Source organism: Miniopterus schreibersii (genome assembly GCF_964146895.1).
Source record: "Miniopterus schreibersii genome assembly, chromosome: 18".
Taxonomy (NCBI): domain Eukaryota; kingdom Metazoa; phylum Chordata; class Mammalia; order Chiroptera; family Miniopteridae; genus Miniopterus; species Miniopterus schreibersii.
In genome coordinates, this window is record NC_138121.1 from 34,536,381 (window position 1) to 34,558,706 (window position 22,326).

At 33.1% G+C, this 22,326-nt stretch overlaps 1 protein-coding gene across 17 annotated transcripts in view; it reads right to left on the reverse strand.

Annotated features, from left to right (window-relative positions):
* The window catches only part of CHD9 (chromodomain helicase DNA binding protein 9), a 165,929-nt gene that overhangs the window by 62,697 nt on the left and 80,906 nt on the right, over positions 1–22,326 (reverse strand). For 14 of the 17 annotated variants that reach the window (XM_081118960.1, XM_081118945.1, XM_081118959.1 and 11 more), the window contains 8 exons: positions 12,495–12,606; positions 8,729–8,875; positions 7,380–7,448; positions 7,241–7,296; positions 6,249–6,366; positions 4,146–4,232; positions 3,806–3,943; positions 1,563–1,684 (listed from right to left, as the gene is read on the reverse strand). In XM_081118960.1, the coding sequence (XP_080975086.1) occupies positions 1,563–1,684; positions 3,806–3,943; positions 4,146–4,232; positions 6,249–6,366; positions 7,241–7,296; positions 7,380–7,448; positions 8,729–8,875; positions 12,495–12,606 (849 nt within the window). Of the gene's footprint in view, positions 1–1,562; positions 1,685–3,805; positions 3,944–4,145; positions 4,233–6,248; positions 6,367–7,240; positions 7,297–7,379; positions 7,449–8,728; positions 8,876–11,744; positions 11,800–12,494; positions 12,607–22,326 lie in introns of all 17 variants that reach the window. The other 3 variants (XM_081118950.1, XM_081118952.1, XM_081118951.1) reach the window with 1 other exon arrangement.

The following is a 22,326-nucleotide window of genomic DNA, read 5'->3' on the forward strand; positions in this document are numbered from 1 at the left end:
AAAGGAACCAGTAAAACTACTGAAAGGAACTGAGAGGTGCCAGAGACCTTGCAGAGTCACACTGTGGAAGCTGCTGGGGGGGGGGGGTTTAAAGAAGTAGCAGCAAAGACAGCCAATTAAGGCCGAGAAGTAAGTATCCTGTGGATTGGAAAATAGAGTTTCAGAGGTGATACGGAATCACAACCCAGACAGCAGTTTAAGGAGGACATGGAAGAGCTTGGGCAGGCTGCTCCTCTAGAAATTCACCTAGGAAGCTACCAAGGGAGCTCAACGTGCCAGGAGGGAGAGGAAGGGAGGTTTTACCCTTTTCTTTAGCATTTCCACAGACGGGTTAGACCCCAACCTGTTCAGGTGAGGGGACGGCGCTGGTGTCGAGATGGCTACAAGACAGGGGAAGGGTGACCACTGAATAAAGGGAGGTTCTGAGAAGCCTGGATGAGACGCATGTCAAGAGCTGAGGTGGCAGCACTAGTTTTGGGCCTGGGGAGGGACCGTGTAACTTCTGATACACGCAGGCAGAGGTAAGATCTGTGGATGGAGATACATTTGTAATCTTTTGTGGCAGTTGAGGATTTGAATGAGTTCACTTACTGGCCGGCCCTAAGTTTCTCTATGAAGCAGTCACATATGGAGAGTAAAGAGGGCAGGGTTGTGAAAAAGGTCTTGAGCAATTTAGGAAATGGCAAAGGGTACTGGTGAAAAACATAGTTTGTTTACCATTTTACCTGGAAGGTTCTCTTGGGGAATATGATGATAAATATGTACAAAATATAAACCAGGAGGAGAAAAACACTTCCTGGGGTAACAAGTCAACCAGACTCCATTGACTGAGTCTATGACTCACCATCACCAAGTGTAACCACTCAGAAGAATAACGTGAGAAGTAAAAGCACAAAAAAATAATTCTAAATAAAAGTCATCAAATTTTTACTGTTACTAATAATAATGCCTTCACCTGCTTCTTTGTATAGACTATACATTTCTCTTAATCATGGTACCATTTTTACTTCTTTGCAATTATCTTTTATATCAACTGATATAATGTTCAATGAAGCATTTTGAACAACTTTAAAAGTAAGTAATTAATAAAAGGAAGTAATGCATTACTAGGTTCTCATATTGTGTACTCTATTCCTTATAATCCTGACAACCCACTTCTGCAAAGACTTAAATAAGAGACCTACTGCCTAATTCTTACAGATGCAACTGCTCACACCTTACTAACTAGATTCAATTATTGGTAGAAGAGTAATACAGGGTGATAAGATGAAAAACATTCTGGAACACTGCAGATATTTTATGTTAAGAAAGGTATTTCAAATTTAATTACTAATCAACATATCAACCTTATTCTGCTCTGGCTGACACACATTTAAAGAAAGCAATTGTAGTCAAAATCCTAAATTATAAATTACGTATCTTCTTGAGGTGTCTTCACTTTCAATAATGAAGACTCCATAACAGTAATAATGTAACATCAGTACCTATTTTACTTAACATATTTTTGCACATATAAAAAAATTAACACACTAAAATTTTTTCTATTAAGATATACTACATACCTATTATACCAATTGAACAAGAGCCAGTTGAGTCCTTCCAGTTGATATTCCCTGAGTTGATTACCATTTTTATAGTCCCTGGATTGATCTATTTTTTTCCAAATATTAGAGGGAGGACGTTCCTTAGTAGAAAATCAAAGAATGAATGATGTATTTCAGATTTTTTCATTTCTGTACATCTCATAAGCAATGCTTTTAAGATAATCATAGAAGCAGAACTTACACGGCATTACGATGAACTTTTACAAACATCTGAAGATCAAAATAGTTCTACACAAATTCTTACAAACAATTGAAGAGGAAGGCATAATTATTCTATGAACAATACTAAATTTAGACAGACATTATAAGAAAACTACATCCCAATATCCCTCATAAACAGAGCTGTAATCATTCATAACAAAATTTTAGCAAATGGAATCTAAGAGTATGTAAGAAGGGTAATATCATGACCAGTGGGGTTTCCCCCAGGAATAGAGAGGTTTTAAATTCAAAAATTAATCAATTTGATCAGCAGACTAAAAAACAAAAATATGATAATCTCAACAGATGCATAAAGGGGATTTGAAAAATCCAACATCTATTCCTAATAAAAACTCTCTTTAAATTTAGAATAGAAGAGAACTTTCTCAACCTGGTAAGGTACATCTATAAAAAAGCCAAAGCTAATGTCATATGTAATGGCTAAAGACTAAATGCTGTTTCCCTGAGATCAGGAAAAGGCAAGGATGGTCCCTGCCACCACTACTTAACACTGTACTCAAGACATAGTCTCCACCCCCAAAACAAAATCTTTCCCTGTTGCAATATCCGTTGATCCACTTCTACCTGAGCTAGTTAACGCTTTTGTTTTCCAGTTCAAGGAAACATAGAAGTCAATAAAAATGGAGATGAGAAGCTATTCACTTGGTAATAACTATGAATATTACTGGGATATAAATTAAGAAGACCAGAATATAAGAATACCAGAAAAAATATTATAAAAATATCATCTCTTCCATGGAATAATTCATTTCCATTTCTTACATCACATCTCCAAATTTTTCATGGCAGCCTTCCAAACTCTGGTGCTATGTTCCTGTCTTTTAATGTATAACCTCCCTCTCAGGTGAAGTGAAAAATTTCTATGACCAAATTATCCTTGAAAAAGGATAAGCCAAAATATTTAATAAAATCATAATGTCTCCTTGATGTGAATTTCTTTTGGCTGGATCTCCAAACTTGAATCACATGACAACAATTCTATGTTTTAAATAAATGAAATTAAGAAATTATATAAATATTAGCAATATAACAACTTGATATAACCTACTAGAGTTCTACAGTTTCTGTACTAGAAATAGCAATACCTACTTAAGGTGTTTTTTTGGGGGGAGGAGGGAAGAGACACATATAGTCAGTAAGTAATCAGTGCACCTGATTTATGTAGGCCTTTAACAATATTCTAAACACAAGTTTATAAATATAAAGCTACTATGAAAGTAGATGAACTATTTAGTTATGGAAAAATGTAGAGAAATAACAACTCCGCTTAAAGCTAAAACTGGTATTCGTAATAAATATATATATATATTTCGTTGTTGTTGTTGTTAATCCTCACCTGCGGATATTTTCCCCATTGCTTTATTAGAGAGAGTGGAAGGGAGGGGGGTAGAGAAAAAGAGAAACACTGATGTGAGAGGGACACATGGACTGGTTGCCTCCTGCACGTGCTGAGAATAGGGGCAGGGAGCAAACCTGCAACCCAGGTACATGCCCTTGACCAGATATCAAATCCGCAACCCTTTGGTGCCTGGGCCGATGCTCTAACCACTGAACCACACTAGCCAGGGAAGTATTCATATATTTTTATAAATGACCCGAGAGAAAGAGTAGTGGGAAGTTTTTAAATTCAAGAGGAAGTTAAAATATTTAAAACTTTTCTAGAGAGAAATGGGGAAGGAAATACTCATCAAAAATTTAGGTGCACATACATTCTGACCAAACTACTACAATTCTGACTTGTCTTATATGAATTTGTACAGGGTTCACTGTTCAACGTAGCATTGTTCATAATAGCAAAAACTGGAATATCAACTAATAGAGGAAAAACTAAATTAACATCCATATATAGCAATATGTAGCATTTTAAAAATATAGTATTAATTGTATAACAAGTATTAAATTAGAAATTCAAAGATTACATTAAGCCATCTGAATAAAGAAGTGCTAAAATTTTATGAAGTTGTATAACATGTTCTTACCAAATGTCTTGTGTCAGGTCTTGAAGCTTGCAATTGCTCAAACTCTACTATTTTTGCAAGATCTACATCTTCTTTTAGTTCCCAGGTACTATCTTCATATGGTAATGAGCACCACTTTACTAAGTAGTAAATAACTGGCTGTAAGAAAAAATTTTTCACTTTACCATTTTGAAAACGAATAGTTAGAAAGAGTTTAAATATATTAACCTACATCAATAAAAACTGATGGAACATTTTTTGTGTAATTTAGGCAATTAACTTTAAAAAAGTAGTAAGTTTTAACATTGACGAGTTTTAGGGTTTTCTTACTTAGTTAAAAAACTTTTTGCCAAATATTTACCTCGCCAGTATCTTTATCTTCACAAAAAGAGACTTCTAACACTCTATCTACTTCAACGTAGTCTGGGTTAAATGGTTCTTCTTCCATCTAAAATTCAAAAGTAACAATATATGACAAAGAAGTGAAAAGATAAAAGTGAAATAAAGACAAATGTACTAGCTTTTACTACAGAATAAACACATAAGTTTGATTTCAATTAAATTTCCAATTATTAGAATACTTCCATTTTAATTTCCAAAGATATTTAGGAAATTTTGTATATTATGAATCACCACATTCTATAAAATAAAACCAACCAAATAGCACTAAAAAATAAGGTACTCCATATAAGTAAATTACTCAAGAAGAAACGCTCTTTAAACATTTCCTAAATGCAGCCTCTGTACTATTTTTTGCCACTTTCCTCAGGTCCGAGAGTTCAAGAACAATCACCATACCTGCAGGCTCACCTCTCATTTGTATTAAACCACCTTTTCTGTGCTCAAGAACTTACCTAACAATGCAAACTCTCTAGTTGAGCTACGTAAACTCAGCTGCATTTACTTACTCTTCAACCTATAGTTCTTCCTGTAGTTTCTAACTGGATTATGATCACAGCACCCCCTCCATTCCCACACTCTCATTTACACAAGCCCGAAATGGAGAAGCCATGTTAGATTTCTTCTCTTTTATCTGCCATTATCTAGTGAGTCATCAGTTGGTGCAGAATCCACTTAACTGTAACTCAGATTGGTTCCTCCTCCTTCACTCTCACTGCCTCATCACTTCTTACTCATAGAATGTACTGATGAAATAGGTATCATGGACACCCTGACATGATGCACCGAGAATATAGCATCATTTCTGTGATGGTCTCTTAAAAACCGCATGACCTAAATCCTAAGGAAACACCATATAACTCCAAATTTATGGACATTCTACAAAATAAACCACCTACACTCCTCAAATTGTCCAAATAATGAGAAACAAAGTAAGACTGAGTAAAGGAGACATGACAACTAAATGCCATCTGTGGTGCTGAACTGGATTCTGGACCAGAGTAAGCAAATACACACTTTTTGCTATAAAAATACTCGTGGAACAATTAATAAAATATAAATAAGATCTGTAGATGAGATAATAGCACTGCATCAATGTTAAATGTACTATTATTATATGTATAAGAGAATGTTTTAGAAAATAAATACTGCCGTTTGCAACTCACTTTCCAATGGTTCAGAAACAACGCATATGCACCTGGAAGAGGCCGGCGAGGGAGAAGAATATGAAGGATGAAGGATGAAGGCAAAAGCGGTAAAATTGCAACACTTAGGTAATCGAGTTAGAATGGATGTGGGGACTCATTGTGTAACTTTTGCATCTTCATTGTTCAAAATAAAAAGTCTAAAAATTTTCAAGTTAAAGTTTTTAAAAATTAGATCAATTTATTTATTTATCTGAGAGAGAGCGAGAGAGACATCGATTTGTTGTTCCACTTATTTATGCATTCATTGGTTGCCTCTGGCATGTGCCCTGACTGGAGACCGAACCTTTGCTTATTGCCACAATACTCTAAACAACTGAGTTACAGGGCCAGGGCCCACAAAGAATTAGGCGAATTTAAAACTGCTCTAAAAAATAGTCTATTAAAAGAAGAAAAAATTTAGAGCAGGAAAGGACATCAGATTATTTAGTAAAGCCTAGAAAGGTCAATGATTTTTTGCAATGATGTTCTGTTCATACATAGAAAGCTGGTATGGAAAATATGAAATATATTTGAAAAATCTTTTTTCCATTTATTTGCTACTTTACCATTTCCATTACTTACCTAACTTTGTTGTTAAATCCTGAGATATTAACACACTCACATTCAACTCTAAGTATTGAAATACATGCTAACCTAACAATACAGGATTTATCTATATTCTGAATTAGTAGTATTCCTGTTTCAGCTAGTTTCCAAGCTAAATTTGGGAAAAGAAAAATACTATATGTAGACAGCATTTATAGCCAATGTCAAAGTTTAAGACCTAAGAAATAATATGAATAATACTTAAAGTTTTGATATAATAATATATTCAGAGTTCAACACATAACAGTCTCATTTATTTATTTTTTTCTTACGTCTGCAAAAAAATGTGCTCTTTGTGCTTGTCTCAATTTGAATCGTTTGATTTTCTGCTGGATCCTTTTATCTTTCAAAAGCTGCTGTTCTGTGGCCCATTCACAGTGAAGATAGGAGCTACAATATTTATAAAAGCAACATATTAGAATAATATAGAAAAACATTTTGTTTTGTTTCAGATTTAATCATAGTATTCAATGCAAAATATTATCGTCCATGTTACAAATAGTTCATCATTTCATTTAATGCCCACAGACATGGTGATCACTATATCCTGAAAAGACTGTAGCCTAGGTTTGCAATCTGCTATTAACAGAATGGTAAACTGAATCGTAAGGTAACATGATGTGCTCTATCGCTTATTTCTTCATTGTAATAGTTTTGTCATGATCAGAAAGCTAACTTGTTTTGAAATTAATATAACTTTATTTAAATCATTTTCTTTCACCAAAGTATAAAAAAGAGGTGAATAAAATTTTAAAAAACTGAAAAATACAAATGTAACAAATAATGTTCTATAACTTATAAAAGTTTTTTTTTTTTTTAAATATATCTTTATTGATTTCAGAGAGAGGAAAGGAGAGGGAGAGAGAGAGAGAGAAACATCAATGATGAGACAGTCATTGATCGGCTGCCTCCTGCACGCCCCCGACTGGGGATCGAGCCCGCAACCTGGGCATGTGCCCTGACCAGGAATCGAACCCCGATCGCCTGGATCCTAGGTCAATGCTTAACCACTGAGCCATGCCCGGCCGGGCTAAAAGCATATTTTATAGATTCCTGCATTTTGATGTTAATAATGTATTCTGAAAAATAATTCAATTTTAACATGAAATGTTGTCTTCTCATTTTTAATTATGTTTAATTTCATGGAATAAAAAATAAAACATTTAAAATGCAGACAAAAATAAAATCAATTTAACTTAATGTAGTTAAATACATTAATGTATACTTAACATCTTTCTATTATTTTTCTAACCGAAATACTTACTAATTCTTGTATTTTACAAAAAATTCTTCTGTATCAATCATCACTCCAGGTGATATCTAAGAAAATAAAATCAATAATTATGACTTTTATTATCAGACCATTGAATATAAAATATAAAATGTAATGTACCATCACTTACTTCCTTTTTCACAATTCTAGTAGATAATATTTTGTCCACAATTGCAGCATCTTCTTCACTTGGATTCTCCTGTAGGAAGGAGGAAAAATATAATGGCATATTCTGAAAATTCCTTTAGGTTTCACCCTTGTATGTTTATGAAAACATAAAAGTTCAACAAACATTGATATAACACATGTGCCAGACACCAAATGTTAGAAATACAGAAACATAAACCACTGATACAGTCCTCAACATCATCTGCATCATCACAGTGAACATATTGTGCTTTTTAATGTAACAGGCCTTATCCTAAGAGCTCTGCATAACTAATGTAATCATTGCAACTATACTATGAGGTAGGTACTATTATCATCTCCGTTTTATAGATTAGGAAACTCAGGCACAGAGAAGGTAAGTAAGCACTTGTCCAAGGTGCCAGGTGAATGAGCTACCAGATGGTGGCTGTTCACAATCCGTTAGAGAAAAGGGAGATTAAAAAATTACACAGGTTGGGCCTGCCAGTGTGGCTCAGTGGTTGAGCACCAACCCATGAACCTGGAGGTCATGGTTTGATTCCCAGTGAGGGCACATGCCTGGGTTGTGGGCTCAATCCCCAAGGGGGGGGGGGCGTGCAGGAGGCAGCCAATTGATGATTCTCTCTTATCACTGATTTTTTCTCTCTCTCCCCCTCTCCGTTCCTCTCTCTGAAATCAATAAAAACATGTTTTTTTAAAAAATTATACAGCCTGGCCACTGTTGCTCAGTGGTTGAGTGTCAACCCATGCACAAAGAGGTCACAGGTTCAATTCCCAGTCAGGGCAAATGCCTGGGTAGTGGACTCCTTCCCCAGGAAGGGGTGTACAGGAGACAGCTGATTGATGGTTTTCTCTCTCATTGATATTTCTAGCTCCTTCTCCCTTCTTCTCTCTCTAAAATCAATTTTAAAAACACTTAAAAAAAATTATACAAAAAGGAAAAATGCCTATGCAATGACAGAGGCATCAAACAAGGCATTAGGGCATTAGCGCCATAAAGCCCATGGACAGATTGCTTCTAAAGAAGTGGCAGAAGATAAGGCCAGAAAATCCATACAAAGCATTTCACATGCTGTGTTAAGAAGGCATAGTTATTTTAGTAAGACTTGAGAAACTATTAGAATCTTCAGTACAAAGTTTGGAGAAGCTTCAAGAATATATATTTGAATCCATAGCTTTCTGATTTGAATAATTAATGGTTCTATTAACTGCAATAAGGAATCCAGGAGGAAAAGTAGAAGCAGGTTTTAGAAGGAAAAATAATGAAAGCATTTTTAAAGAATTTACATTGGTTTAAAGTGTTTTGTAGTCATAATCCCAAATGTGTCTTACCACAAATAACTGCAGAGGCTGTTCCCCAGGTAAAGGAGCTGAATTCTTTTTTATTTTCAGAGAGCCTTTAACCTCTTCTTCAGATTGTTTCCCCTCTCCATCTTCTGCGTATTTTTTCCTTTTAATTTGACGATTTGATCTTCTTTTCTGTAATGAACCATAAGGATCATATTTATGACTTATTTTAAAGGAAAGATTTTAAAATAATTACTCCAGTGTGGCAGTTTTGTACATTAAAATGTAAAAATTGTATGCTACATTCATCTTTCTTCATCTTTCTTTTTACTTAAATGAAGATTATCATTTACCTTTTGCCAAAGGCTGACAATCTCTAGACTTACTTCCTAAAGTTTCAAATAACAAAGATTAGTAATACCTTTACTGCTTTTCTTTAGAAATTGTTAAGAATGAAAAGATTTTGTTTTAGTTAGCTGTCAGAACTTGGGCAAAATATATTTTATTAGTAATTACTTTATTACTTTTCTTTAGACACTTTTATTAAGAGGAGTAAAAATGTATATTTATTTAACTATTTCACATCTGGGGCAACACATTATTTTAAACTATTAATACTTTCACAATTTTTGCCCAAAACCTAAAAAGTACATGAGATGAATACTGGTTAAATAATTAGTCAAGGGCATAAAACTAGAAGAAGAAATTAAATAACATTTGCCATGAAACTAATGAAGTTGTATTTAAAATAGAATAAAATAAAATATAAAATGTTTTAAAAGAAATACACAAAATAAGTAGTAAATCTATGAAATAATTGTGAATGAAGGAGGAATCAGTGTTTTATTACTTTACTGCCTTTCCTTAAAAACAAAGAATATCACTATCATAAAAATAGAAATAAACCTTAAAAAAAGTATGACATGTAGTAACATAATTTTTAAATAACCTAAGTAATTTTAAATTAGGTATCAAATACACATAGCTTTACTTACCTCCCTAAATATCTAACGTCTGATGTTCCCACTATAAAAACGAACTCTCACATTGACATGAAAATCTCAAAGGCCTTAGGTTTGATTTTTTCACCTCCCTAAAATGTTGTAGGTGGAGGCATCTCAGCTAACTGTTTTACTGTTCAATATTTGGTAAATCTATCCCTTCTTCCTTTTTCTATTCCATTTTCTTTTGTATATTTAGTAACTCCCATGACATCCTCCCAAAATGTAACCAGCAAATAACCCATGTGTTCTCCTTCTGAATTCTGACAATGTCTTCAATTTGATAGGTCTTTCATACTCCCATAGCCATGACAAAAATGGCTGAATCATGAGCAGTATGGGGACACACGTATTTGCATCTAGACGGTTGCAGTGGCCTTGAGAGTGCCCCTGCCTCTTTCTCTTGAGACGAGTGCTATATTTAGAGAAAGAGCAACCAGAGTGGTGAGCCAGCTCAGCCAAATGCAGTAGACAATTCCATGCCTCATTTAGGATGAGCCACCATCTCCTGGCCAAGAAGACATTTACATTTCAAAATTCAAGGTACCTCTTTTGTTAATATCAGAGACAAGAAGGTGGCATATAAAAGTTACAATAAAAGGATTTCTAAAAACCCAATTTTCCCACATCCTGTTGTGAAAGTAAATGAAATATTTATCATTCCCTGGGGGGAAAATTCTAAGGATCTCTAATTTAATAATCAGCTGAAGGAATGTTTAGATTTCTATTAAGGGCATCATACAGTTCTTAATGTTCAAGAATAGTTTAATAACCAACAGTGACATTTATTATTCTAACAATAACATGTGTTATCAATGTTATGTCTCATTAGGCACAAATCTCCTAAATAATAAAGTTTGAGAATAATTTGGTATACTTTTAGAAGGTTCTATTAGGTATTTTGAGCATTAGTTTCCTTTCAGTTGCTTATGCACCTATTAGTACTTTGAAATGCCTCACTTAGTCTTTAGTACACAGTAAATGATTGTCATGAAAGAATCCTTTGAACTAAAAAAAGTGCACATTCAGGTAATTCTTCCCAAGACAGAATGAGGGCCACTTATTGTAAACAGCTCTCTAAGCCTATGAAGACTTTGTTAGTCTAAAATATTTTGTGTGAGTTGTAAGATTATAGCTGACTTTACCATAAATTATATTACACTGAGTACATAGTTACATATTAGGCAAATCCAAACAAGGTGTCATTCTCATCAATTATCTTTCTTTGTCATACAACAGCTCTACTACTTTAAAAATATAAAAAACTAATTTGATGTCCACATTTTTTGCTAATGTGATTTTTCTGGCTTTCTTCCTCCATAATGGTTTTCAAACTATGATTTAAAATAATGACAAAATTCTTTCTTCGTATTTCTTTTTTCTATTTTTTTTTCTTCTTATATATTAAGGGCTACAACAGATCACTCTGTAGTATTTCACATAAGAGGTCAGGAACATTATGCTTTTAAATGACTTCATTATGATATCATATTACTTGCTTCTTATAATAATCCTAATGAAATTTGCTCAGGGCTTTAAAACAATTTAAGTCTACATATAGTCAGACCACTGAAATACTCTCTATTGAGATTAAAGGTACAAAATTAAATACCATATTTATATTTTTAGATTTCCATCTGACTCCAAACCTTAAACTTAAATTACTTTTCAAGCCTTCAAATCCCTGTGGTTAAAAGCTACATGAACCTCTTTATCATTTATATAATGATACATTTAAATATATCAATAAAATAGATTTATAAATGTTTATTAGAAAATATTTCCTTCCTTTTCTATTTAACTTTTTTGTGTTAAAGTAACATGTATCAAAGCAAACTAACACTACAGTGAAAGGTGTGGAAGAAATGTGTGTTAACCTATTCTACCATTTCATCACTTGGTGATTACGTAATGGAAAAATGGCCAGCATTATTCTAGGAAAAAGTAAACTAAATTTTCTCATGTTGAATAAGTTAATTATAAGTTTACCTAAGTTAAGGATAACAAATGAAGAAAAAGCCAGGCCATATAATATTAGGAGCTTCAGTCACTGCCCTTACCTCAACTCTTGCAGCAGCCCAGGAGCCTTGAGCCACTATCCCATTGGATAAGAAGCTGCATAAGGAAGAAGAAAGGCCATTCAGGGGCTTTCTGGCCCCATAATTCAACAACAGCCACCACCCCTACGGCCTATAATCATACTTTAATTATTAGAGAGCAGAGGGTGGCCTGAATTATTATGACCTTCACTATATTTTTAACTTCACAAGGTTATTTTAAATATCCACCTATTCCCCCCAAAAGGGGCAAAAAACACAGTATTTTTGTCTACATTGGGGGATTTTTAATATAAATGTTTATCTTTTTCTTTGACAGAAGCAGACCAAAGGAATTATATCTAGGGATGATTCAATCCATTTGCTTTATCATTTGTAGGTGATTTTAAAGTTAATATCTCCATCATTAAGTTCATTCAAAAACATTCTATAACTACAGGATATTACTAGATACTTCTTCATGTTCAAAGACAGCAGGGACTTTGGATTATTACTTAATCTCTCTAGGTTTCACTTTCATTATCTGAAAAATGAGGGGTTTGAGAGGATATATACGTTTCCCCCCGGGGCCTAACATTCTATGGTAATACTGCTAGGAGCACATTGTAGTAATGCTATCACATCTTAAGTTCTGCTATACAATAAAATGTACTTTTACTACTAAACTACAGTACAAATATCCATCAAGCAATATTATGCTATCTAAATAATTCTAGGAGTGCTTCATGTCTCAGAAAAAACTTTAATACTCACTTGAGAGTCTTCCTCTTTGCATGCATGCTGTGGCATCTGCTCTGCATCAGATATTTCATCTGAAGATTCATTTTTTCTTTTTTGTTTCTTACCCAAAGTAATAATGAGTTTGCTGTTTCAACAGGAAAAAGAGTAGACAGTAAGATCTTTTTACATTATTTCATTTTGGATCAAATTACAATGGTCATGATAAGCTTTACATAATTTTACAGCACTTGAATGTTCAACCAAATATGATGATTATTATGAAATCCATAATGACATTTTCAAGACAAAAACTGCATTCTAGCAAAGCAAATACAAATTAATTATTAGTTAATGTACTTCAAAGCATAGAAAGGTGGTCAAGTTCTATCACTTGTTTCTTAGGCTGAAGGTTATTTTTCATGGGAATATATCAGTTCATATAACTATTTAATAATTAAAATAATTCATTTATTTTGCTATCTTGTAGATTTTAAATGAGGGATTTTTCCCTTCTATCTCTTAGTAAATTCAAATTACATTTAATGTCCTCAAATCCCATCTATTCCCCACAGTAATTTTTTCCTTATTTAAAACACTTTATAAATTGTTCTTTCATTTGTGAAAGCTTATCTTAGATATACTATAAATTTCTAAATATATATATACACACACACATATATATGTATATATATGTATATATAAATATCAGTGTGTGTGTATATACACACACACTGATATTTATACATACACATGAAATACGAATGTCTAAAATGAAAATGAGTTTCTCACTTTTTGGTCCTGATCAGAAGTACCAGTAAAGAGTTCCCACATTTCCTAATCTGATTCAACAGATGGGAGGACATAATTCTAAAGTACCATGTTACTCACAAGCCATGCTAATTGCTAATCAGGAGAATTCTATTTTAAATATCTATATTCCAAACATAGAAAACTCAGAATTTTTCAATGATTATTTACTAATGTGGGACAACTTGGAGGTTAAGAACATGAACTTTGAAATCACACAATCAAAGACTTTAAACCTGATTCCACTGTGTACCTATCTGTGATACACTGGGCAAGTTACTGGATTTTGTTTAGCCTTTGTTTCCTTGCCTAGAAAACAGGGATATTATAACAGCTACCTCTAATGCTGAGAATTAAGTGGGATAATGTATGTTACCTCTTAGCAAAATCTTGACACACAGTAATTTCTCAACTAATTATCACTATTTCTATTTACTACATTCCAAGCACTTTCCTAGGTTCTAGGATTTGAAGAGAAAGTAGACAAAGTTCGTAACCTTAAAATATTGTTGGACTATGATCACAGTTAAAATGTTAAAATGGAACTTAGCACTGAATGTAATGTGAACATAGAGGAAGAAGTGCTTCTGTTTACTGAAGAGTAAAGGAGGCTTTAGAGGAAAATTGAAGTCTGAGATTTGAATGATGAAAGGGAGTTCAACAGGTAGTAAAAAAAGAGGTAGGGGATACCACAGAAGAATGAGAACATGCAGTGATAAGGTTGTATCCAGAATCCACAGAGTGCTGCGAGAGGAAGAAACAGAGAGATGGCCACCTAGATAGAGTGAAGATCAAAGAAGGCCTTGTATGACATGCAGGAGTTATCGTTTTGGTTGAAGGCCAGCTTTTAACCTCCACAGGTCAGGAATTTAAAAAGAATCTGTCATCGCCCGGTTGCTGTGGTTCAGTTGGTTGAACACTGTCCCATGCACCAAGAGGTCACCTGTTCGATTCAGGTCAGGGCACTGGGGTTTTGGACTCAATTCCCAGTAGGGAGTGTGCAGGAGGAGGCAGCTGATGGATGTTTCTCTCTCATCGATGTTTCTATTTCTCTCTCCCTCTCCTTTCCTCTCTCTCTAAAATCAATAAAAACATAATAAAAAAAAGAATCTATCAGGTTCACCACTAACAACAAACGGCACCAAGATATCTTCGAATGAATGAAAAAAAAAGCAAATGAAAAATATGAGAATTTAAATGGGGAAGTTCTGGGGATGAAACTATAGTCAACAATACTGTATTGTGTATTTGAAAGCTGCTAAGAGAGTAAATCTTAAAAATTCTCATCACAAGAAAAAAAAGTATGACTATGTGATTGATAAATGTTAATTAAACTTACTATGGTAATAATTTCACAATATGTACATATATCAAATCATGTTGTATACCTTAAACTAATACAATGTTATATGTCAATTATATCTCAATAAAATTGGGGGAGAGGAAAAATTTTAAATAAGAGAGCAATGCAACCAGAGGAAGTGAAATGCAAAGCAGGGAAACCAGTGATAAGGCAAATCATGATTAGAGTGAGTGATGAGGCGTACAAGACAGGGCCATGGTGATGTGCCGAGAAAAAGACACAATTCTTATTTTGGAAGCAGAACTAGTAGGACTTGGTTACTGACTAGATGGGAAGCGAGAAAAAAATTCTAGAATGATTTATTTGCAGGTTATTGTTGTATTGGTGTAATTACCACCTTCAACAGGATCTTAATTCTTGGTATCTCACCTGCACTCTTCTGGTAAATGGGAGTAAAAATATAGTTCATGTTGGAACCAATAAAAGTACAAAAAGATATTATGAAACAACATTAAGGAACCAACCACAGTTATAATTCATTCCCTCTCACCATTTTCATTGGTCTTTTCCTCCATCTTCTGGTCCCTTTTCCTTACTCCGGTTTCCTTCTTAAAATAAAAATCTCCCTTAAGGTCCTACCTATTATTAGATACTGCATGAATTTGTTCTTTCTTCATCTCATCCAGAATTCTCAAAAAAGTTGCCTATAGGTAATGACTACTTCAGTTTCATTTCTCAACCCACTATAATCTGAACTTTACATACATCATCTCACTTGATGTTCCTACAACTGAGAGGCAAATGCTATTATTTTATAAGAGAAAATTGAGGCTTAGAAAAGTTAAATAACTTGTTGAAAGTCACACCGATAGTAAGAATAGAGATAGAAATTAATACCTCACTCCAAAGCCTAAAACTCCTAATCTCTAAGACCACAAATGAACTTTGTAAAGCCAAATCCAATGGAGATTTAAAGTTTTATCTACCAACACATAACATCAGTTTTTCCTTCCCTGCACCCTTGGCTCCATGACCCTATATTCTTCTAGTTCTCACTAAACATCTTTAGCTCCTCTTCCTCCACCTACCCTTAGTATATTGGTTTTCAGCAAGATTCGGTCCTTGACAACACTTAAACTTTGGTATTTCTCAAAGTTCTGTCTTCAGTCTTCCCTCTCTATATACTATCCCTGGGAGATTTAATTTAAACTATTCCTTCTTTTTTTCCTCCCTATGTGGGATGGTTGATCTTGAGCCTGCAAGGAGCAAGCTGGCACCAGACTTTTCCAAGTCTACATTTCTTTGCCTCCAATTCTTACATGTCTAAAGGCTGGGAACCACAGACATGCCTTTGTACGAGGAAAATTTATTCTTAACTACCACTTAAAAGTAGAAGATTCCAAAATCTCTTATCTCTAGTTCAGACCTTTCACCCAAGTTTCAGATTCATATAACCACTTATTAGACATACCCGTATGTATAACTTACAGATATCACAATCTCAAAATGCCCCCAAATGCAATCCCTCACTTTTCCTAAACCTAATAGTCTATTAATACTAAAGTATAATGTAAATTCAGAAAAGTGCATACATTAAAAGAATACTACATACAGCTCACTGAATTTTCTCAAATGAACATAAATGTGTAATCAGCTTCCAGATCAAGAAATGACACATTATTAGTTTCCCAGAATTATCCTCTCAAGCCTTCTCTTCCAGTAACCTTATCCTAAGGATAAACAGTATAACACTTATGATTACTCAGCACACCTCAGGCACTTGTGCAGATGAGTTTCAATGGCTAAATCAGGGATAACTCTAAGTAAAACCAAGTAACAGAAATATATATCTGATGTATTTCCACATTTGCTATCCATCTCCAAACCTAAATGCATGTTTTAGACTAATTTGTAAGATGAGAACAAAATGAGTAAAAGCAAAGTTTAGATACTTAAATAATAATTTCCCATAAATGCAAATCAAAACCTGTTAGTACTATTCAAAACATTGCTTAAAAACATTTTCTCAGTGATGGGTAAGCTAAAGGACTTAGGTAAAATACATATTCTAATACAGTATCTAAGTTGCTGCGTAAAGATGCACATCCCAGTCAATAAAAACTTCAGTGAAATCGGAAAGAGATATTAACATTTTTTGTATTTACAAATGTCTGTGAAGAGGTTATACTGTTCCTTTCTAGTGGTGTGAGGTAATTAAATGAAAATTCTCTGAGGTCAGTGGATTAAGCTGTTTAAACATTATTTTTATAGATAAATATAGCCTAAATCTCTACAAAAGAAACACTAATAAGTGTTGCCAAATCAATCTTAAACACCCACCCATTCAGGTAGAGGGTAGGTTTCCCATATCTTAGATATACCTTCACTGTATCAAGTACTTTAAAAATGTACTTAAAATAAAAAAGACACTTCTGTTTTCCACACACCGTATTTTCTTTCAATAATGTTCTATAGGCCTGAAATAGCATATTCTTTTATAAACTCATTAACCATCCATAAAAAAAATATTTTTCAAATCCTAACTTTATAAGAGATAATTCAGATTATAGTAATTTCCTACTAAATGTTTCAAAGTCCAAAATATTTACATATGCCCTTTCTGTTCAAAAAAGGTACATTTCTATAGAATGTAATAAAAAAGCTGATTCCAAAACTTGAAGTCACTGACTGACATAATTCTGAACCAAATATAGACACATTTTAAGCTTTCAAACTAGGGTTACTTACTTAGAACACTGATTCTTAGAAACAATGAAGTCATATCAGTTTATTGTAAGTTCTAAAATGGTATATAGGTGATACCTCAAAGGGGAATAAGAATTAGGTTGCTATTGATTAGGAATTCATAAATGTGTACGGCAGCCTGCATTAGAAAGCTGTCTGTTAAAAATACAGATTCCTAAGGAGAAAACATCAGAAGGATTTAAAGTGAGAGATATTCTACAAAATAACTGGCCAGTATGCTTCAAAAACTGAAAATGCCATAAAAGATTGAGGAATTACCCCAAATTTGAGTAGTGTAAGGAGACATGACAATAAAACAAAATGTAGGATTCTGAATTGAATAGTGGTCAAAAAACCAACTGACATTTGCATGAAGTCTCTAAATAAGCTAATAGGATTATGTAAGTGTTTATCCCCTGGTTTTGACCATTGTGCCTTGGTTACATAAAATGTTAACATTTGAGGAAGCTGGGTGAAGAGCCTGGGGAAGCTTGGATCTATTTTTGCAAGTCTGAAATGAGTGCAAAATAAAAATTTTAAAAATTACAGAGTTGTGGGACCAAACCCCAGGATACTGATCTACTAGGTGGGACTCAATCAGACTTCTAAAAAATTCCCTAAGGGATTCTGACACTCCACCAGATTTGGGAATTACTTGCTCAGGACAGCTAGTGCCAAGTACTCTAGGAATGAACATTCAAGATGATAAAACTGTATTTATAGAACACTTAAAATATCAAAGTGCTTTTGCCTACACTATCTCATTTGATCCTGAGAAAAACTCTGAACTAGGCAAGGCAGGTATAAGCAGCACTAAACTAGTAGAAATACTTCTCCAAAAGATTAAATAAACTGCCAAAGTCACAAATTCAGTAAAGACAATATGGTCTTTGTATCATTCCTAATCTAGTATTTCCAACATATCTTACTGGTTTTATTTTTAAGTGTATATTATTTATTTTTAAATGAAATTTATTGGGGTGACATTGGTTAATAAGATTATATAGGTTTCAAGTGTACATTTCTATGATACCTGATCTATTTATTGCATTTAAAATCTTACTGATTTTAAAATGACATTATAGCTCAACAACCAGTGGATAGATACTGCTATCAATTAACAGTTTAATGAATAAAGAACAATATGAAACTATATTATCTTTTAGTAAATTTTTATGGTTAAAGTTTATCTGACTTTCGAACACCCAGAAATCTCTATTGCCTGTAGAATGACAAATGATAGCCATCAGGAAATCAGATGATCCAAAAGTAAAAAAAAAACACCAACAAACATATAAGTAAAATACCAAATAAAGAGCATTCCATTCTTCCATCATGGATCACAAAGAGTTTACTATATTAATTCTAATAAAATTTCATAAATACATTCTTCATATAAACTGACAGTTTGCTATTTCTAGAAATATCACCAAAGTAAAGCAAAAAAGTAATACAGACTAAATTAATAATAAAGGCTTCATGCAAGCTTTGTTTTGTTAAAACATTACAGGGATCTGTTAGCAAACTTTAGCAACACATATTCAGGCTAGTATAATAAACATCAAAACACAGCTTGATTCAGAAAGCAAAGGGCAATTCCAAACTAAGTATACATTTGAAATGTTAATTCATTTGATAAGTCTAAGGCACTAGAAAACCTCTCTGTTTATACTTGACATCTATATCTGATTTTCAGATGTAATTTATGCACTCATCTAAATCCTGCCCACATATTAGTAGAGGCTGTGTAATAAGCTGCAGTCTACACAGTGTCAATCTGCAGTTGCCCCCTGTTGATTCTCTGCAAAAATTTGACAAACAATGAATCTTATCCAATTAGTCCATTTGTTGTAATTAATGCATCCAATTCATCATAAATGAAGAAAACAAGCAAAAACACATGCACATTACAATTTCTTTCTTTGCAAGCCAAGTGAAAAACACTGGGGCTATTTTTAAAGTTATCAAATATAAACTTTTTTTTTTAAAAGAAACATTTAATTTGGTGAGATTACTCCTGCCTCAGGTTCAACTCAAGAATCCAGCTTAAACTCATCTGGGACAAACAATCAAGCTTTAAAAGGGTTCTGTATTTTAGTTAACCTTACATTTGTGAGATTAACATTGTATTGTAAATTACTATAAATTAAATTACTTCCTGTTTAAGGTTGGACATCATTTTTTTCAAAAAGGTGAATTTACTTAGGTGTTTCATATAAAGTTGCTAAGGATTAATTACAGTCAATATAATTAATATTTATCAGCACAATTTAATCCTTTTTTTAAATTTCATTTTTCAATTACAGTTGAAATTCAATATTAGCCATTTAATTTTTATTCTTAAAAAGCATTTCTTTAAAAAAAGAAAATGATGTTTATGTTTAAAATTACTGACAAATAGGGACATTAAAATCAAGTATTTTCCTCAGTGCTTCTACAATACACATTTTTCCACATATTAACATCTATAAAACCAAGATTCATCTAATAATCAATAGTATGCCATAGTTTTAGTTGCCAATATTTCTTTCTTCATTAGTAACACAAAATAATTATGCCTTATAATCAATGGCATCTTAGATTCAATGAATAAAGCACATAGCTGGCTAATGATAAATCTTACTAATACAATTTATGTAAAGGTACACTTCTTAAAAATGGAACTGTAAACCTTAATTAAATTCATAATAATATCGTATATATCAATACTTTCTGTAGATGAATGTGTTTCAGATTTTCACTGAGTTTAAGTTTAGATATTAGGAATGAAGTCTAAGAAACATTTTATCTGCTGGGAATTTAAAAATTATAGAACTTATAGAGACTATTAATGGCATATGATTAATAATTAAAAATACATAATAAATTTATACATACATTTTTTTCAAACCACTTTTATAATATGCCAAGAAACAATTTAATAATTACTATATTTTTAGTTTATCCAAACAGATACTAAATTCCTATTATCTTGAGTAACTGCAATCAGGATCTCATTTATCACTTTATTAACATGAACTATAAAATGATAATTCCCAATTTCTGAATTCATCTTATTTTTCCCTCAGATTTTACTTATTTATATTATTTCCTCTTATAGTTTATTTAGAAATAAATGCCCCTCTATAGATATGCATGTGAATATACATGTTAGTTTTGTTTAAGAAATACATATAGCCCGGCTGGGCGTGGATCAGTGGTTGAGCTTCGACCTAGGGTCCAGGGGATCACAGTTCGATTCCCAGTTGGGGCACATGCCTGGGTTGGGGGATCAATCCCCAGTCGGGGGAGTGCAGGAGGCAGCTGATCAATGATGACTCTCTCATCATTGATGTTTTTATCTCTCTCTCTCCCCATCCCTTCCTCTCTCTGAAATCAATAAAGATATATTTAAAAAAAAACACAAAAAAGATATACATACATACAGGCTGTCCCCAAAAAGTATATACACACTTTAACAGCTGACAGCTCAATTTTGAAAATAAAATGTATTTTAATAAACACTGCCTTTGTAATTATTCAAAATGTGTGTATACATTTTAGGGGATACTCTGTGTGTGTGTGTGTGTGTGTGTGTGTGTGTGTGTGTGTGTGTGTGTATGATGGTAGCTAATTAATAAATGTTATTTTCCATCTTCCTTCCTGGGGGTTCAATAAGACTATAGCAAAAAGACACAATATAATTTCAAGATTATGCAATGTTTCATTGTTTTTCTTTACAACATGACATCCTTAACTTCTATTTGAGTTTAATCCTTAATATTTGAAAAATATTTAATTTAGATGTTTCTGCTTTAACTAAAGAGAAATGCTACTTCTAGCACCTGATAACTAGCATTCCTATAACAAATAGAATAATTATCAAAAAATTCAAAAAAGTTTACTCATGGAGAACTGGTTCCATGTAGAGGGCCACAAGATTATGAAGTATCAAAGGCCTTCTACCTATGTCAGCCTGATCATCTATAGCACAAAGTAAATCCTAACCAACAACACGGAAACATAATTTAAACGTCAAAGTTATAAACCATAAATTTAAAAATGTTTCATCATGTAGATATTCTATTACATAATCTAAAACTGAATAGAGCCTTAAGAAAATCCTACTGGAAGTCTTAGAATGAATTTTATTTTAAAATTTAAGTTTCTACTATTCCTAAACCATAGTTACATCCCTGTGGTTTCATGAAGGATTAGCCTGCCATTTCTGTTTTTCATTTAACAAATCAAAATCAACCATTTGTTATCTTTTAATATTTAAACTTTTACTCCTTCATTCATCTCATAAAATTCATTCCATTCCATTCATGGAGTGTCTATTAGGTACCAACTATTACTTAAGAAATTCCTGCTATTCTACTTGTTAGAATCTGAATGCCAAGATATGAAAACATTAAAGTAGAAAAGGGTTGTTTCTGGTCCTGCCTCCTTATTTTACATCTGCCGCTTCTTTTGCAACCCACACCCTTCCACAGAACCAGGCGCAACCCTTTCGAACGCTAGGCGTATGTCAGGCGAAATTTACCTGTTCTAAATGCTACTCTAGCTAACCTGACAAAAAGAGGCACGCTTATATGAAAAAAGCCACTAATAAGTTAACTTATTCTCCCTTTTAACAAGTAGCAACTGTTTTTGTTTCTGTTTGATTTTTTTTTTTTTAAACTGATCTTATTCAGGAAAAGAGCCTTAATGGAAAGAGAACCTAGGCAGATGAGTGAGAATTTAAGCTGGAAGGAAGGGTATGAATCCTGGCCATAGTTTTTTCCTTAAACAGCTAACTGTTATGCATGTTTTCAGAAAAAAAATAACAATAGCTAAAATTTGTTAAATAACTTCCAGGTACTATTCTGTTTGCTTTAAATGTTATTAAATCATTTTATCCTCAAAATAATACTACAAGGCAAGTACTATCATTGTCCCTAATTTTACATGTAAGAAAACTAAAGATTGAGGAGGTTAAGTATTTGTCCAGGATCATGCTATGCTGCTTATAAGTGACAAAACAGGTTT